The 18,356-nt window shown below is 51.1% G+C and overlaps 1 protein-coding gene across 1 annotated transcript in view; it reads right to left on the bottom strand.

Moving 5' to 3' along the window:
- Positions 1–18,356, bottom strand: part of LOC141145727 (tyrosinase-like) — a 47,398-nt gene that overhangs the window by 16,955 nt on the left and 12,087 nt on the right. Inside the window, exon 3 of the mRNA XM_073632618.1 lies at positions 15,276–15,414. Coding sequence (XP_073488719.1) covers positions 15,276–15,414 — 139 coding nt within the window. The remainder of the gene's footprint in view (positions 1–15,275; positions 15,415–18,356) is intronic.

Below are 18,356 nucleotides of genomic sequence, written 5' to 3'. Positions count from 1 at the left end.
ACCCTCTCCTCCAATCCCTACACTGACCTCCATTCAGTGTCCGCCAACCCTCTCCTCCAATCCCTACACTGGCTCCCAATCACCCAGCAAATTAAATTCAAAATGCTAACCACAACATACAAAGCCATTCACAACTCTGCCCTGAGCTACATCGCTAATCTTGTCTCCAAATATCACCCAAATCCTCTCCGCTCTTCTCAAGACCTCCTACTCTCAAGCTCTCTCATCTCCTCCTCCCATGCTCATCTCCAGGATTTCTCCAGAGACTCTCCCATCTGCTGGAACTCGCTACCTCCACCTGTCTGGTTATCCCCTACTCTTCTACCTTCAGGTGATCCCTGAAAACTCATCTCTTCAGGAAAGCCGATCACGTCTCCAACTAATCTCCTACCACTTCAATCAGCTCATCCCCCACAGTTACAACCTTTTGTACCACCTGCCCCACCCTATTAGATTGTAAGCTCTTCTGAGCAGGGCCCTCCTAATCCTCTTTTATTTTATTGTATTATAACTGGATTGTCTCCCTTTATATTGTAAAGTGCTGCATAAACTGTTGGCACCATATAAATCATGAATAATAATAATAATCATGATGTCTGCGATGTTGTCTGATGATTTTTATCTTAAATAAAGTCTTCACTTTTGCTTCAAACCTTTTCCTGTTCCAGTGGCTCCTATACTGTTGAACTGTTACTTAACTGTCTTTTTCTTGGGGGAATTCCTCTCCTGAGTATGGGCTGTTATCCAGAACTTGGTTGATCCATTACCCCTTTGTACATATACCCCTTTGTACATATACCCCTTTGTACATATACCCCTTTGTACATATACCCCTTTGCTTACTCCAGTAAAACTGAGATAATATAAACATATTTGACTTGTGTGAAGTGTTATTTAAAGATGTCTGAAGCCAGATTACCAGTTGGGTTGGAAGGTTCACAGGGTCCCGGCGATGCAGATGAACAGGTAAATCCAGGCAGCCCTCTAGGGGGCCATGCTACAGTATAAAAGAGAAGAGAGGCGCCTCTAAGTGTAGCAATATGGTTACATACCGTAGACCCCTTACACACTGGGGCGCTTTGCAGGAGCTACAGCGCTAAAAATAGCGCCTGCAAAGTGCCCTGAAACAGCCGCTCCTGTCTCTCCAATGTGAAAGCCCCGGGTGCTTTCATGCTGAAGCGGTGCGCTGGCAGGACGCTAAAAAAAGTCCTGCTAGCAGCATCTTTGGAGCGGTGAAGAAGCGATGTATACACCGCTCCTTCACCGCTCCTGCCCATTGAAATCAATGCTAGCAGGGGGTAAAAGCTTTACCGCCAACGCACCCACCGCCCCAGTGTGAAAGGGGCCTTAATGAAGGTACAACATTTAGCAACTAACATGGTTGATGATTAGGAGAGGCACATCTAAGTATGCAGGAATCTGGGGTAAAGCTGTCCACATAGACCATCCCCCATACCGCCATTGACGTCGTCCCTTCCACGCTGCGCTCCACGAGCAGTATAAGCCTTGCTTTCAGATCGCCCTATTGCAGGGTAGTCTTCCCAGTCACAATTGCAGACTGACAGCGGTGAGAGCCAGCGGTGCGGGGGATGGTTTATGTGGACCGCTTTACCCCGGATGCCTGCATACTTAGATGTGCCTGTTTTAATCATCAACCATGTGAGTTGCTAAATGTTGTACATTCATTAAATGTAACCAAATTACTACACTTAGAGGCGCCTCTCTTCTTTTTTATACTCTGGAGTAGGGATGAGCTTCGAGTTCGAGTCGAACTCATGTTCGACTCGAACATTGGCTGTTCGCAAGTTCGCCGAACAGCGAACAATTTGGGGTGTTCGCGGCAAATTCGAATGCCGCGGAACACCCTTTAAAAGTCTATGGGAGAAATCAAAAGTGCTAATTTTAAAGGCTAATATGCAAGTTATTGTCATAAAAAGTGTTTGGAGACCTGGGTCCTGCCCCAGGGGACATGGATCAATGGAAAAAAAAGTTTTAAAAACGGCCGTTTTTTCAGGAGCAGTGATTTTAATAATGCTTAAAGTCAATCAATAAAAGTGTAATATCCCTTTAAATTTCGTACCTGGGGGGGTGTCTATAGCATGCCTGTAAAGGGGCGCATGTTTCCTGTGTTTAGAATAGTCTGACAGCAAAATGACATTTTGAAGGAAAAAACTCATTTAAAACTACCCGCGGCTATTGCATTGCCGACAATACACATAGAAGTTCATTGATAAAAACGGCATGGGAATTCCCCAAAGGGGAACCCCGAACCAAAATTAAAAAAAAAAAAATGACGTGGGGTTCCCCCTAAATTCCATACCAGACCCTTCAGGTCTGGTATGGATTTTAAGGGGAACCCCGCGCCAGAAAAAAAAAAAAAACGGCGTGGGGTCCCCCCAAAAATCCATACCAGGCCCTTCAGGTCTGATATGGATATTAAGGGGAACCCCGGCCAAAATTAAAAAAAAAAATGACGTGGGGTTCCCCCTAAATTCCATACCAGACCCTTCAGGTCTGGTATGGATTTTAAGGGGAACCCCGCGCCAAAAAAAAAAAAAAAAAACGGCGTGGGGTCCCCCCAAAAATCCATACCAGACCCTTATCCGAGCACGCAACCTGGCAGGCCGCAGGAAAATAGGGGGGGACGAGAGTGCGGCCCCCCCCTCCTGAACCGTACCAGGCCACATGCCCTCAATATTGGGAGGGTGCTTTGGGGTAGCCCCCCAAAACACCTTGTCCCCATGTTGATGAGGACAAGGGCCTCATCCCCACAACCCTGGCCGGTGGTTGTGGGGGTCTGCGGGCGGGGGGCTTATCGGAATCTGGAAGCCCCCTTTAACAAGGGGACCCCCAGATCCCGGCCCCCCCCCTGTGTGAAATGGTAAGGGGGTTCTTATCCCTACCATTTCACTAAAAAACTGTCAAAAAATGTTAAAAATGACAAGAGACAGTTTTTGACAATTCCTTTATTTAAATGCTTCTTCTTTCTTCTATCTTCCTTCATCTTCTGGTTCTTCTGGTTCTTCTGGCTCTTCTGGTTCTTCCTCCGGCGTTCTCGTCCAGCATCTCCTCCGCGGCGTCTTCTATCTTCTTCTCCTCGGGCCGCTCCGCACCCATGGCATGGGGGGGAGGCTCCCGCTCTTCTCTTCTTCTTTTCTTCTCTTCTTCATTTTCTTCTCCGGGCCGCTCCGCAATCCATGCTGGCATGGAGGGAGGCTCCCGCTGTGTGACGGCGCTCCTCGTCTGACAGTTCTTAAATAACGGGGGGCGGGGCCACCCGGTGACCCCGCCCCCCTCTGACGCACGGTGACTTGACGGGACTTCCCTGTGACGTCACGGGGAATGCCACAGGGAAGTCCCGTCATGTCCCGTGCGTCAGAGGGGGGCGGGGTCACCGGGTGGCCCCGCCCCCCCCGTTATTTAAGAACTGTCAGACGAGGAGCGCCGTCACACAGCGGGAGCCTCCCTCCATGCCAGCATGGATTGCGGAGCGGCCCGGAGAAGAAAATGAAGAAGAGAAGAAGAGAAGAAGAGAAGAAAAGAAGAAGAGAAGAGCGGGAGCCTCCCCCCCATGCCATGGGTGCGGAGCGGCCCGAGGAGAAGAAGATAGAAGACGCCGCGGAGGAGATGCTGGACGAGAACGCCGGGGGAAGAACCAGAAGAGCCAGAAGAACCAGAAGATGAAGGAAGATAGAAGAAAGAAGAAGCATTTAAATAAAGGAATTGTCAAAAACTGTCTCTTGTCATTTTTAACATTTTTGACACTTTTTTCGTGAAATGGTAGGGGTACAAAGTACCCCCTTACCATTTCACACAGGGGGGGCCGGGATCTGGGGGTCACCTTGTTAAAGGGGGCTTCCAGATTCCGATAAGCCCCCCGCCCGCAGACCCCCACAACCACCGGCCAGGGTTGTGGGGATGAGGCCCTTGTCCTCATCAACATGGGGACAAGGTGTTTTGGGGGGCTACCCCAAAGCACCCTCCCAATGTTGAGGGCATGTGGCCTGGTACGGTTCAGGAGGGAGGGGGGGCTGCACTCTCGTCCCCCCCTCTTTTCCTGCGGCCTGCCAGGTTGCGTGCTCGGATAAGGGTCTGGTATGGATTTTTGGGGGGACCCCACGCCGTTTTTTTTTTTTTTTTTGGCGCGGGGTTCCCCTTAAAATCCATACCAGACCTGAAGGGTCTGATATGGAATTTAGGGGGAACCCCACGTCTTTTTTTTTTTTTAATTTTGGCCGGGGTTCCCCTTAATATCCATACCAGACCTGAAGGGCCTGGTATGGAATTTAGGGGGACTCCCATGTCATTTTTTTTTTTAATTTTGGTTCGGGGTTCCCCTTTGGGGAATTCCCATGCCGTTTTTATCAATGAACTTCTATGTGTATTGTCGGCAATGCAATAGCCGCGGGTAGTTTTAAATGAGTTTTTTCCTTCAAAATGTCATTTTGCTGTCAGACTGTTCTAAACACAGGAAACATGTGCCCCTTTACAGGCATACTATAGACACCCCCCAGGTACGAAATTTAAAGGGATATTACACTTTTATTGTTTGACTTTAAGCATTATTAAAATCACTGCTCCTGAAAAAACGGCCGTTTTTAAAACTTTTTTTTGCATTGATCCATGTCCCCTGGGGCAGGACCCGGATCCCCAAACACTTTTTATGACAATAACTTGCATATTAGCCTTTAAAATTAGCACTTTTGATTATTCATGTTCGTGTCCCATAGACTTTAACGGTGTTCGCGTGTTCGAACGAACTTTTTTCCTGTTCGCATGTTCTGGTGCGAACCGAACAGGGGGGTGTTCGGCTCATCCCTACTCTGGAGCTCCTTCTGGATTTTGCTTCTAATCCCCTTGTGGAGGCTTCCATTTGTAAGATGGACATTTTATGGTTACACAAGCAATCACATTGCTTTAATCTTTTTCTATGGACTATAAACTAAAGAATTTATGAAAAAATGGTTGTGGAACGAATTATTTGAGTTTCCATTATTTCTTATGGGGAAATACACTTTGATATACAAGTGCTTTGGATTACATGCTTCCGGAACGAATTATGATCACAATCCAAGGTTTTACTGGATTCTATTTTGTGGTAATAACATTTGCTCTTCTTCACATGCAGCAATAGAGACAACACTTCAATCACCCCAATAACAAATGCTGTACTTCTCCATCCATACAGCACAGCTTACGAGGCTTGCAATTGTCCTGCAGACAGAACATTGGGGTGAGATATGGATGGAACGCTGTAGCTGATCAGTCCACCATTGTCACAATGGACGGAATGAGAACCAAGATGATGTACTCGTAAATCCCCAAAAAACTCAAAAAAGGAAATTGAAATATTAGATATTACTGTCTTCATCTTTAGATCTCTTGTTTCTTAAGTGACATCAATACCCAAATTCCCCATTTATAGAAGATATCAACTCTCAGAAATGTTTCATAAATGTCCCTCACAGTAGCAGGTACTTATAGCAAGAAGGTTCCTTCCAACACCCACATGAACAGATAAAACTGCATTAGGATAATACAGAGATTGCCGCTGCTGACCTCTCCTTCCAAAATCGCTGATAAGTTGGCTGTCTCACTAATCTATTTTCTTTAGTCCTTTCTCATATAAAGAGATCCGAAATGTTGACTTCACTGGCTACATGTTTGTTCCAGGTAAGTGGTGTTTAGAATAATGAAGCTAGAAACCTCCAGTAGACTAGTATATTCAGGGGAAGGTCAGGTAAGGCAGGCCCTGTATCCCCTGACTGTGGGGGCCGGTCTGAGGCTCTTGGTCAGATATGGTGAAGATTATAACCATATTAATCAAAGGTCACCAATAGATAACATCTGTTTTCAAAAACCTCATAATGTGCAAATTCAGTTAATTGTTCTTTTCTTTTGTATAACCCAAAGGCAGAGAAGTAAATGAATTCATCAGGTTAGGGGTAATTGTGCTCATTTTGTGAATCATAAATTATGTTCCTAACAATTGTGAACTCTGATCTCTCCTTTCATCCCCACAACCTATCATTGCCCAAATCTGGCCTCCTTAACCTCCAGAACATCCCTAAAATACACCCTTTCTTAACCAATGAAACCACAAACCTAATACTTCAATCTCTTGGTATCTCTCCAAAACCAATAGACACTATTCTGTACTCCTACTCCTGGACCTCTCTGCTGCTTTTGATACGGTTGACCACCCCCTCCTCCTCAAAAAACTCCACGCCTTTGGTCTCCATGACTGTACTCTTTGCTGGTTCTCTTCCTACTTATCCAACCGCACCTTTAGCATTACTTACAATTCTACTTCCTCCTCTCCTCTTCATTTCTCTGTTGGGGTGCCCCAAGGTTCTGTTCTTGGACCTCTCCTATTTTCAATCTACAGCTCCTCCCTGGGTCAGCTGATAGCCTCCCATGGCTTCCAATACCATCTCTACACTGATGACACCCAAATCTATTTCTCTACCCCTCAGCTCACTCCCTCTGTCTCCTCCTGTATCACTAATTTACTATCAGATATATCAGTCTGGATGTCACACCACTTCCTCAAACTCAACCTATCCAAAACCGAACTTATCATTTTTCCTCCCTCATATGCCCCTTCCCCTGATATCTCTGTCAAAATCGATGGCACAACTATAAGCCCATCACCCACATGCCAAGGTTCTAGGTGTCGTCCTGGACTCTGAACTTTCTTTCAAGCACCAGGTCCAATCACTGTCCAAATCCTGCCGCCTCAACCTCCGCAACATCTCCAAAATACGCCCCTTTCTAACCATTGACACAACAAAGCTCTTAATTCACTCGCTGGTCATCTCTCGCCTCGACTACTGCAACTCCCTTCTCATTGGCTTACCTCTACATAGTCTATCACCTCTTCAATCCATTATGAATGCTGCTGCCAGACTCATCCACCTTACCAATCGCTCTGTCTCTGCTACCCCTCTCTGTCAATCCTTCCACTGGCTTCCGCTCGGCCAAAGAATTAAATTCAAAATACTAACTACGTACAAAGCCGTCCACAACTCATCCCCACCTACATCACTGACCTCTTCTCTAAATACCAACCTACTCGTTCTCTTCGTTCTTCTCAAGACCTTCTGCTCTCTAGCTCCCTCATCACCTCCTCCCATGCTCGCCTCCAGGACTTTTCCAAAGCCTCTCTAATCCTATGGAATGCCCTACCCCAATCTGTCCGCTTATCTCCTACTCTATTAGCTTTTAGACAATCCGTGAAAACCCTTCACTTCAGAGAAGCCTATCCTACCCACACCTAACACCTTTTCATTTTCTCCATCAGCTCATCCCCCACAGTTATTACCTTTTGTTTCCACTTGACCCTCCCTTCTAGATTGTAAGCTCTAACGAGCAGGGCCCTCTGATCCCTCCGGTATTGATTTGTATTGTAAGTGTACTGTCTGCCCTCATGTTGTAAAGCACTGTGCAAACTGTTGGCGCTATATAAATCCTGTATAATAATAATATATAAATCCTGTATAGTAATAATAATAATAATCTCTCAACCAATGCAACTTCCTCCCTGTTGGCTGACCTCTACACACCCTTTTCCCCTTCAGTCCATCATGAATGCTACTGCCAGACTAATCCACCTTTCTAACCATTCCGAGACCTCAGCCCCTCCCTCCACTGAGCATCCACCACCCCTCTCTGCCAATCCCTTAATTGGCCTCTATTCAGTGTCCACCACCCCTCTCTGCCAATCCCTCCACTGGTCTCCATTCAGTGTCCTCCACCCCTCTCTACCAATCCCTCCACTGGTCTCCATTCAGTGTCCTCCACCCCAGTCTACCAATCCCTCCACTGGTCTCCATTCAGTGTCCTCCACCCCTCTCTGCCAATCCCTCCATTGGTCTCCATTCAGTGTCCTCCACCTCAGTCTACCAATCCCTCCACTGGTCTCCATTCAGTGTCCTCCAACCCAGTCTACCAATCCCTCCACTGGTCTCCATTCAGTGTCCTCCACCCCTTTCTGCCAATCCCTCCACTGGTCTCCATTCAGTGTCCTCCGCCCCTCTTTGCCAATCCCTCCACTGACCTCCATTCAGTGTCCTCCACCCCTCTCTGCCAATCCCTCCACTGTTCTCCATTCAGTGTCCTCCACCCCAGTCTACCAATCCCTCCACTGGTCTCCATTCAGTGTCCTCCACACCTCTCTGCCAATCCCTCCACTGGTCTCCATTCAGTGTCCTCCACCCCTCTCTGCCAATCCCTCCACTGGTCTCCATTCAGTGTCCTCCACCCCTCTCTGCCAATCCCTCCACTGGTCTCCATTCAGTGTCCTTCCACACTTCTGTACCAATTTCTCCACTGGCCTCCATTCAGTGTCCTCCTCCCCTCTCTGCCAATCCCTCCACTGGTCTCCATTCAGTGTCCTTCCACACTTCTGTACCAGTCTCTCTACTGGTCTCCATTCTGTGTCCTCCTCCCCTATCTGCTAATCCTTCCACTGGCCTCCATTCAGTGTCCTCCACCAATCTCTGCCAATCTCTCCACTGCCTCCAGTCAGTGTCCTCTGCCCCTCTCTGCCAATCCCTCCACTGGCCTCCATTCAGTGCCCCCCCCCCCCTCTACCACTCCCTCCACTGCCTCCATTCAGTGTCCTCCCCCCTCTCTGCCAATTCCTCCACTGCCTCCATTCAGTGTCCTCCACCCCTCTCTGCCAATCCCTCCATTGACCTTCATTCAGTGTCCTCCACCCCTCTCTGCCAATCCCTCCACTGCCTCCATTCAGTGTCCTCCACCCCCTCTGCCAATCCCTCCACTGCCTCCATTCAGTGTCCTCCACCCTTCTCTGTCCCTCCCTCCACTGAGCATCCACCAACCCCTCTCTACCAATCCCTCCACTGGTCTCCATTCAGTGTCCTCCACCCCTCTCTGCTAATCCCTCCACTGGCCTTCATTCAGTGTCCTCCGCCCATCTCTGCCCCTCCCTCCACTGAGCATCCTCCACCCCTCTCTGCCAATCCCTCCATTGCCTCCATTCAGTGTCCTCCACCCCTCTCTGCCAATCCCTCCAATGACCTCCATTCAGTGTCCTCCACCCCTCTCTGCTAATCCCTCCATTGGTCTCTATTTAGTGTCCTCCACCCCTCTCTGCCAATTCCTCCACTGGCCTCAATTCAGTGTCCTCCACCCCTCTCTGCCAATCCCTCCACTGAAATCTATTCAGTGTCCTCCACCCCTCTCTACCAATCCCTCCACTGGCCTCAATTCAGTGTCCTCACCCCTCTCTACCAATCCCTCCACTGCCTCCATTCAGTGTCCTCCACCCCTCTCTGACAATCCCTCCATTGGCCTCCATTCAGTGCTTTCCACCCCTCTCTACCAATCCCTCCATTGGCCTTCATTCAGTGTCCTCCACCCTTCTCTGCCCCTCCCTCCACTGAGTATCCACCAACCCCTCTCTGCCAATCCCTCCACTGACCTCCATTCAGTGTCCTCCTTCCCCCTTTGTAAATCTCTCCATTGACCTCCATTCAGTGTCCTCCACCCCTCTCTGCCAATCCCTCCACTGGTCTCCATTCAGTGTCCTCCACCCCTTTCTGCCAATCCCTCCACTGGCCTCCATTCGGTGTCCTCCGCCCCTCTCGGCCAATCCCTCCATTGGCCTCCATTCAGTGTCCTCCCCCCCTCTCTGCCAATTCCTCCACTGCCTCCATTCAGTGTCCTCCACCCCTCTCTGCCAATCCCTCCACTGACCTCCATTCAGTGTCCTCCACCCCTCTCTGCCAATCCCTCCACTGACCTCCATTCAGTGTTCTCCACCCCTCTCTGCTAATCCCTCCACTGGCCTTCATTCAGTGTCCTCCGCCCATCTCTGCCCCTCCCTCCACTGAGCATCCTCCACCCCTCTCTGCCAATCCCTCCACTGGCCTCCATTCAGTGTCCTCCACCCTTCTCTGTCCCTCCCTCCACTGAGCATCCACCAACCCCTCTCTGCCAATCCCTCCACTGACCTCCATTCAGTGTCCTCAACCCCTCTCTACCCATCCCTCCACTGACCTCCATTCAGTGTCCTCCACCCCTCTCTGCCAATCCCTCCACTGACCTCCATTCAGTGTCCTCCACCCCTCTCTGCCAATCCCTCCACTGACCTCCATTCAGTGTCTTCCACCCCTCTCTACTAATCCCTCCACTGGCCTCCATTCAGTGTCCTCCACACATCTCTGCTCCTCCCTCCACTGAGCATCCTCCATCTCTCTCTGCCAATCCCTCCACTGACCTCCATTCGAGGTCCTCCACCCCTCTATGCTAATCCCTCCACTGAGCATTTTCCATCCTTCTCTACCAATCCCTCCTCTGGTCTCCATTCAGTGTCCTCCACCCTTCTCTGCCATTCCCTCCACTGGCCTCCATTCAGTGTCCTTCATCCCTCTCTGCCAATCTCTCCACTGACCTCGATTCAGTGTCCTCCGCCCATCTCTGCCCCTCCCTCCACTGAGCATCCTCCACCCCTCTCTGCCCCTCCTTCTACTGAGCATCCTCCATCTCTCTCTGCCAATCCCTCCACTGACCTCGATTCAGTGTCCTCCGCCCATCTCTGCCCCTCCCTCCACTGAGCATCCTCCACCCCTCTCTGCCCCTCCTTCTACTGAGCATCCTCCAACCCAGTCTACCAATCCCTCCACTGGTCTCCATTCAGTGTCCTCCACCCCTCTCTGCCAATCCCTCCACTGGTCTCCATTCAGTGACCTCCACCCCTCTCCCAATCCCTCCACTGAGCATTCTCTATCCCTCTCTACCAATCCCTCCACTGACCTCCATTCAGTGTCCTCCACCCCTCTCTGCCAATCCCTTCATTGGTCGCCATTCAGTGTCCTCCACCTCTGTCTACCAATCCCTCCACTGGTCTCCATTCAGTGTCCTCCAACCCAGTCTACCAATCCCTCCACTGGTCTCCATTCAGTGTCCTCCAACCCTTTCTGCCAATCCCTCCACTGGTCTCCATTCAGTGTCCTCCGCCCCTCTCTGACAATCCCTCCACTGACGTCCATTCAGTGTCCTCCACCCTTCTCTGCCAATCCCTCCACTGTTCTCCATTCAGTGTCCTCCACCCCAGTCTACCAATCCCTCCACTGACCTCCATTCAGTGTCCTCCACCCCTCTCTGCCAATCCCTTCATTGGTCTCCATTCAGTGTCCTCCACCTCAGTCTACCAATCCCTCCACTGGTCTCCATTCAGTGTCCTCCAACCCAGTCTACCAATCCCTCCACTGGTCTCCATTCAGTGTCCTCCACCCCTCTCTGCCAATCCCTCCACTGACCTCCATTCAGTGTCCTCCACCCCTCTCTGCCAATCCCTCCACTGACCTCCATTCAGTGTCTTCCACCCCTCTCTACTAATCCCTCCACTGGCCTCCATTCAGTGTCCTCCACCCATCTCTGCTCCTCCCTCCACTGAGCATCCTCCATCTCTCTCTGCCAATCCCTCCACTGACCTCCATTCGAGGTCCTCCACCCCTCTATGCTAATCCCTCCACTGAGCATTTTCCATCCTTCTCTACCAATCCCTCCTCTGGTCTCCATTCAGTGTCCTCCACCCTTCTCTGCCATTCCCTCCACTGGCCTCCATTCAGTGTCCTTCATCCCTCTCTGCCAATCTCTCCACTGACCTCGATTCAGTGTCCTCCGCCCATCTCTGCCCCTCCCTCCACTGAGCATCCTCCACCCCTCTCTGCCCCTCCTTCTACTGAGCATCCTCCATCTCTCTCTGCCAATCCCTCCACTGACCTCGATTCAGTGTCCTCCGCCCATCTCTGCCCCTCCCTCCACTGAGCATCCTCCACCCCTCTCTGCCCCTCCTTCTACTGAGCATCCTCCAACCCAGTCTACCAATCCCTCCACTGGTCTCCATTCAGTGTCCTCCACCCCTCTCTGCCAATCCCTCCACTGGTCTCCATTCAGTGACCTCCACCCCTCTCCCAATCCCTCCACTGAGCATTCTCTATCCCTCTCTACCAATCCCTCCACTGACCTCCATTCAGTGTCCTCCACCCCTCTCTGCCAATCCCTTCATTGGTCGCCATTCAGTGTCCTCCACCTCTGTCTACCAATCCCTCCACTGGTCTCTATTCAGTGTCCTCCAACCCAGTCTACCAATCCCTCCACTGGTCTCCATTCAGTGTCCTCCAACCCAGTCTACCAATCCCTCCACTGGTCTCCATTCAGTGTCCTCCACCCCTCTCTGCCAATCCCTCCACTGGTCTCCATTCAGTGTCCTCCACCCCTCTCTGCCAATCCCTCCACTGACCTCTATTCAGTGTCCTCCACCCCTCTCTACCAATCCCTCCACTGGCCTCAATTCAGTGTCCTCAACCCCTCTCTACCCATCCCTCCACTGACCTCCATTCAGTGTCCTCCACCCCTCTCTGCCAATCCCTCCACTGACCTCCATTCAGTGTTCTCCACCCCTCTCTGCTAATCCCTCCACTGGCCTTCATTCAGTGTCCTCGGCCCATCTCTGCCCCTCCCTCCACTGAGCATCCTCCACCCCTCTCTGCCAATCCCTCCACTGCCTCCATTCAGTGTCCTCCACCCCTCTCTACCAATCCCTCCACTGGCTCCATTCAGTGTCCTCCACCCCTCTCTGACAATCCCTCCATTGGCCTCCATTCAGTGCTTTCCACCCCTCTCTGTCAATCCCTCCAATGACCTCTATTCAGTGTCCTCCACCCCTCTCTACCAATCCCTCCACTGGCCTTCATTCAGTGTCCTCCACCCTTCTCTGCCCCTCCCTTCACTGAGTATCCACCAACCCCTCTCTGCCAATCCCTCCACTGACCTCCATTCAGTGTCCTCCTTCCCCCTTTGTCAATCTCTCCATTGACCTCCATTCAGTGTCCTCCACCCCTCTCTGCCAATCCCTCCACTGGTCTCCATTCAGTGTCCTCCACCCCTTTCTGCCAATCCCTCCACTGGCCTCCCTTCGGTGTCCTCCGCCCCTCTCGGCCAATCCCTCCATTGGCCTCCATTCAGTGTCCCCCCCCCTCTGCCAATTCCTCCACTGCCTCCATTCAGTGTCCTCCACCCCTCTCTGCCAATCCCTCCATTGACCTTCATTCAGTGTCCTCCACCCCTCTCTGCCAATCCCTCCACTGACCTCCATTCAGTGTCCTCAACCCCTCTCTACCCATCCCTCCACTGACCTCCATTCAGTGTCCTCCACCCCTCTCTGCCAATCCCTCCACTGACCTCCATTCAGTGTTCTCCACCCCTCTCTGCTAATCCCTCCACTGGTCTTCATTCAGTGTCCTCCTCCCATCTCTGCCCCTCCCTCCACTGAGCATCCTCCACCCCTCTCTGCCAATCCCTCCACTGCTTCCATTCAGTGTCCTCCATCCCTCTCTACCAATCCCTCCACTGGCCTCCATTCAGTGTCCTCCACCCTTCTCTGTCCCTCCCTCCACTGAGCATCCACCAACCCCTCTCTGCCAATCCCTCCACTGACCTCCATTCAGTGTCCTCAACCCCTCTCTACCCATCCCTCCACTGACCTCCATTCAGTGTCCTCCACCCCTCTCTGCCAATCCCTCCACTGACCTCCATTCAGTGTCCTCCACCCCTCTCTGCCAATCCCTCCACTGACCTCCATTCAGTGTCTTCCACGCCTCTCTACCAATCCCTCCACTGGCCTCCATTCAGTGTCCTCCACCCATCTCTGCTCCTCCCTCCACTGAGCATCCTCCATCTCTCTCTGCCAATCCCTCCACTGACCTCCATTCGAGGTCCTCCACCCCTCTATGCTAATCCTTCCACTGAGCATTTTCCATCCTTCTCTACCAATCCCTCCTCTGGTCTCCATTCAGTGTCCTCCACCCTTCTCTGCCAATCCCTCCACTGGCCTCCATTAAGTGTCCTTCATCCCTCTCTGCCAATCCCTCCACTAATCTCGATTCAGTGTCCTCCGCCCATCTCTGCCCCTCCCTCCACTGAGCATCCTCCACCCCTCTCTGCCCCTCCTTCTACTGAGCATCCTCCATCTCTCTCTGCCAATCCCTCCACTGACCTCGATTCAGTGTCCTCCGCCCATCTCTGCCCCTCCCTCCACTGAGCATCCTCCACCCCTCTCTGCCCCTCCGTCTACTGAGCATCCTCCATCTCTCTCTGCCAATCCCTCCACTGACCTCCATTTGGGGTCCTCCACCCCTCTCTACCAATCGCTCCACTGGTCTCCATTCAGTGTCCTCCACCCCTCTCTGCCAATCCCTCCACTGGTCTCCATTCAGTGTCCTCCACCCCTCTCTACCAATCCCTCCACTGAGCATTCTCTATCCCTCTCTACCAATCCCTCCACTGACCTCCATTCAGTGTCCTCCACCCCCTCTGCCAATCCCTTCACTGGCCTCCATTCAGTGTCCTCCACCCCTCTCTGCCAATCCCTTCACTGGCCTCCATTCAGTGTCCTCCACCCCTCTCTGCCAATCCCTTCACTGGCCTCCATTCAGTGTTCTCCACCCCTCTCTGCCAATCCCTCCACTGGTCTCCATTCAGTGTCCTCCACCCCTCTCTACCAATCCCTCCACTGGCCTCCATTCAGTGTCCTCCACCCCTCTCTGCCAATCCCTTCACTGGCCTCCATTCAGTGTTCTCCACCCCTCTCTACCAATCCCTCCACTGACCTCCATTCAGTGTCCTCCACTCCTCTCTGCCAATCCCTCCACTGAGCATTCTCTATCCCTCTCTGCTAATCCCTCCACTGGCTTCCGCTTAACCAACTTAAACATTTTAAATATTAACAAGAACATAAACAGCCTTGCCCCAAAAGTACATAACCAACTTTATCTCACAATATCACCAAACTGTCCTCTCTGTTCCACCCAACACCTGATCCCCAGTTCCCTTGTCATCTCTTTAGGCCTTACCTTAAGGACTTCTCCACAGCCTCTCCTATTCTCTGGAAGTCCTCACCCACCCTGTCTTTCTATATCCTACCCAGCCCACATTTGGATAATACCTGAAAAATGACCGCTTCAGGTAAGCCTAGCCCACCTCCACCTAAAAACTGAACTGTTACTTTCTACATCAGCTCATCTCTCAAAGTTATTACATTTCACTTGCCCATCCCTTTTAGATTGTAAGCTCAGAGGAACAGGACCTTCCTAACGCTTTTGTTTGAATTGTATAGTAACTGTACAGTCTCAATTTATGTTATAAAGCGCTGTGCACACTGCTGGTGAATTATACAATAAATGCTGTATAATAATAAGGAAAGTATCAGTACATTATAGAAGAATGGGGCAATACAATCTTACTTATCAACAAAGCTGTGATGAAAGATGAAGATGGGGTCGTTGCTGGAGATGGGTATTTGAGACATGGTGCCTCCCAGATATATGTGGACCAGGTTGTGTAAACTTCTTTTCAGTGTCACCCCATCTGGGGACAAAAACCCTAAAAGACAAAGAGTAACGTCATTACCTCTTCACAAGTCCAAATTATTTTTACCGTTATTAACCTCTTGCCAACCATGAAATGCATTTGAATGGCAACAAAGAGGGTGGGATTTCAGGACAAAACTCCACACATATGCGTCCATGTTGGCCAAGGTTTCTGTGCTGTCACAGACAATACTGGGCCTCTATTTATGACTGTAGCCAGCAGTGCTCCCGATCATGTGACCACAGTGACAGCCAATCACAGAGATCATGCGATATTCCTGCCGTGGCCTTTGCTGTTTATCTACATCCCACACCACAAGTATTCTCTCCACTTCCAAATTACAGGTCTGTAAAAGTCTATGGGTTTCATCTAACTTTAACAATAAAGTAGATGAGCCTCATATAATTCTATGGGTTTCATCAAACCCTAATCCTAAAAGTAGACGAGCCTCACAGAAGTAGACAAGCCTCATAGAAGTCTAGGAGTTTCATCTAACCGTAACCCTATGGTAGACAAACCTCAAAGAAGTTAAGTTGGACTTGATGGACTTATGTCTTTTTTCAACCTCACCTACTATGTAATTATGTAAGTAACTAAGTTTATGGTTTTTGTCAAACCCTAACGGTAAAGCCAGCCTTAAACGGACCGGCTGAGATTGGAACCATGTATGGGCAGGCTGATTGTACCCAAGTCGATCGGTCTATTGACTTGGGTACAGCCATCCTGTCAGATTTTTCATGTGATTATTTCTAGGGTCTATAGCCGCTAGCAATAATCCCTGTGCATTATTCTGACTGGGACAGTGAGAAGCAGGAGACAATGCAGAAGAAGGAGCAGGTAATAACGCCACATACAATTCTGCCCTTAATGATGACTCCCAACAGCCAGAGATGTAGATGGAAAACAACAAAAATCATTCTGAAAAACATTTATACTGAATATATGACACATTGAGCAGCATAGTGGTGGTAGTCAGGAACAGAGTAGGTGTGATGATGGTTGGGAACAGAGCAGGTGTGATAGTGGTGGTTGTGAACAGAGCAGGTGTGGTGGTGGTTGGGAACACAGCAGGTGTGGTGGTGGTAAGGAATAGAGCAGGTGTGGTTGTGGTGGTGGTTTCAACAGAGCAGGTATGGTGGTGGTTGGGAACAGAACAGGTATGGTGGTGGTTGGGAATAGAGCAGGCATGGTGGTGGTTTGAACAAAGCAGGTGTGGTTGTGGTGGTGGTTAGGAACAGAACAGGTGCGGTGGATGGGAACAGAGCAGGTGTGGTGGTGGTCATGAACAGAATAGGTTTGGTGGTTAGGAACAGAGCAGGTGTGGTGGTGGTGGTGGTTGGGAACAGAACAGGTATGGTGGTGGTTGGGAACAGAGCAGGTGTGGTGGTGGTTGGGGATAGAGCAGGTATGGTGGTGGTTGGGAACAGAACAGGTATGGTGGTGGTTGGGAACAGAGCAGGTGTGGTGGTGGTTTGGGACAGAGCAGGTGCGGTGGTGAATGGGGATAGAGCAGATGTGGTGGTGGTTGGGGACAGAGCAGGTGTGGTGGTGGTTGGGGATATAGCAGATGTGGTGGTGGTTGGGGACAGAGCAGGTGTGGTGGTGGTTGGGGATATAGCAGGTGTGGTGGTTGGGGACAGAGCAGTCAGTGTGGTGGTTAGTGGGAACAGAGCAGGTGTGGTGGTGGTTGGGGACAGAGCAGGTGTGGTGGTGGTTGGGGACAGAGCAGGTGTGGTGGTGGTTGGGGATAGAGCAGGTGTGGTGGTGGTTTGGGACAGAGCAGTTGTGGTGGTGGTTGGGGACAGAGCAGGTGCGGTGGTGGTTGGGGATAGAGCAGGTGTGGTGGTGGTTGGGGACAGAGCAGGTGTGGTGGTCAATAACAGAGCAAGTGTGGTGGTGTTGATTGGGAACAGAGTAGGTGTGGTGGTGGTTGGGGATATAGCAGGTGTGGTGGTGGTTGGGAACAGAACAGGTGTGGTGGTTAGGGACAGAGCAGGTGTGGTGGTGGTTGGGAACAGAGCAGGTGTGGTGGTGGTGGTTGGGGACAGAGCAGGTGTGGTGGTGGTTGGGAACAGAGCAGGTGTGGTGGTGGTTGGAGACAGAGCAGGTGTGGTGGTGGTTGGAGACAGAGCAGGTGTGGTGGTGGTTGGGGACAGAGCAGATGTGGTGGTTGGGGACAGAGCAGGTGTGGTGGTGGTTGGGGACAGAGCAGGTGTGGTAGTTTTGTGGAAAATATGTATTCAATATGTAATGTCACAGTGTCTCCCAGTGTTAGTTCTGCTGCGGCCCGCTCTAGAGAGCGGGCTGGGGAAGACTGACACCGGTTGAGACCCGTTGGTAGTGAAAAGCTTCCTAAAGGTGTGGAGAAGTGTTTGCAGAGTGGGGATATGTCAACCAGCGAAGGACCCCTGTGCCATGCACAGACGATCGTGTGGTGGTGGTGGTTGGGGACAGAGCAGTTGTGGTGGTGGTTGGGGACAGAGCAGGTGTGGTGGTGGTTGGAAACAGAGCAGGTGAGGTGGTGGTGGGTGAGAACAGAGCAGGTATGGTAGGGGTGGGATGGGAACAGAGCAGGTGTGGTGGTGGTGGTTGGGAACAGAGCAGGGGTGATGGTGATTGGGAACAGAGCAGATGTGGTGGTGGTGGTTGGGGACAGAGCAGGTGTGGTGGTGGTTGGGGACAGAACAGGCGTGGTGGTGGTTGGGGACAGAGCAGGTGCGGTGGTGGTTGGGAACAGAGCAGGCGTGGTGGTGGTTGGGGACAGAGCAGGTGTGGTGGTGGTTGGGGACAGAGCAGGTGTGGTGGTGGTTGGGGATAGAGTAGGTGTGGTGGTGGTTGGGAACAGAGAAGGTGTGGTGGTAAATAACAGAGTAAGTGTGGTGGTGGTGATTGGGAACAGAGTAGGTGTGGTGGTGGTTTGGAACAGAGGAGGTGTGGTGGTGGTTGGGAACAAA

This window comes from Aquarana catesbeiana, linkage group LG05 (assembly GCF_042186555.1).
Source record: "Aquarana catesbeiana isolate 2022-GZ linkage group LG05, ASM4218655v1, whole genome shotgun sequence".
Taxonomy (NCBI): domain Eukaryota; kingdom Metazoa; phylum Chordata; class Amphibia; order Anura; family Ranidae; genus Aquarana; species Aquarana catesbeiana.
This window is presented reverse-complemented; position numbering and strand designations above follow the sequence as displayed.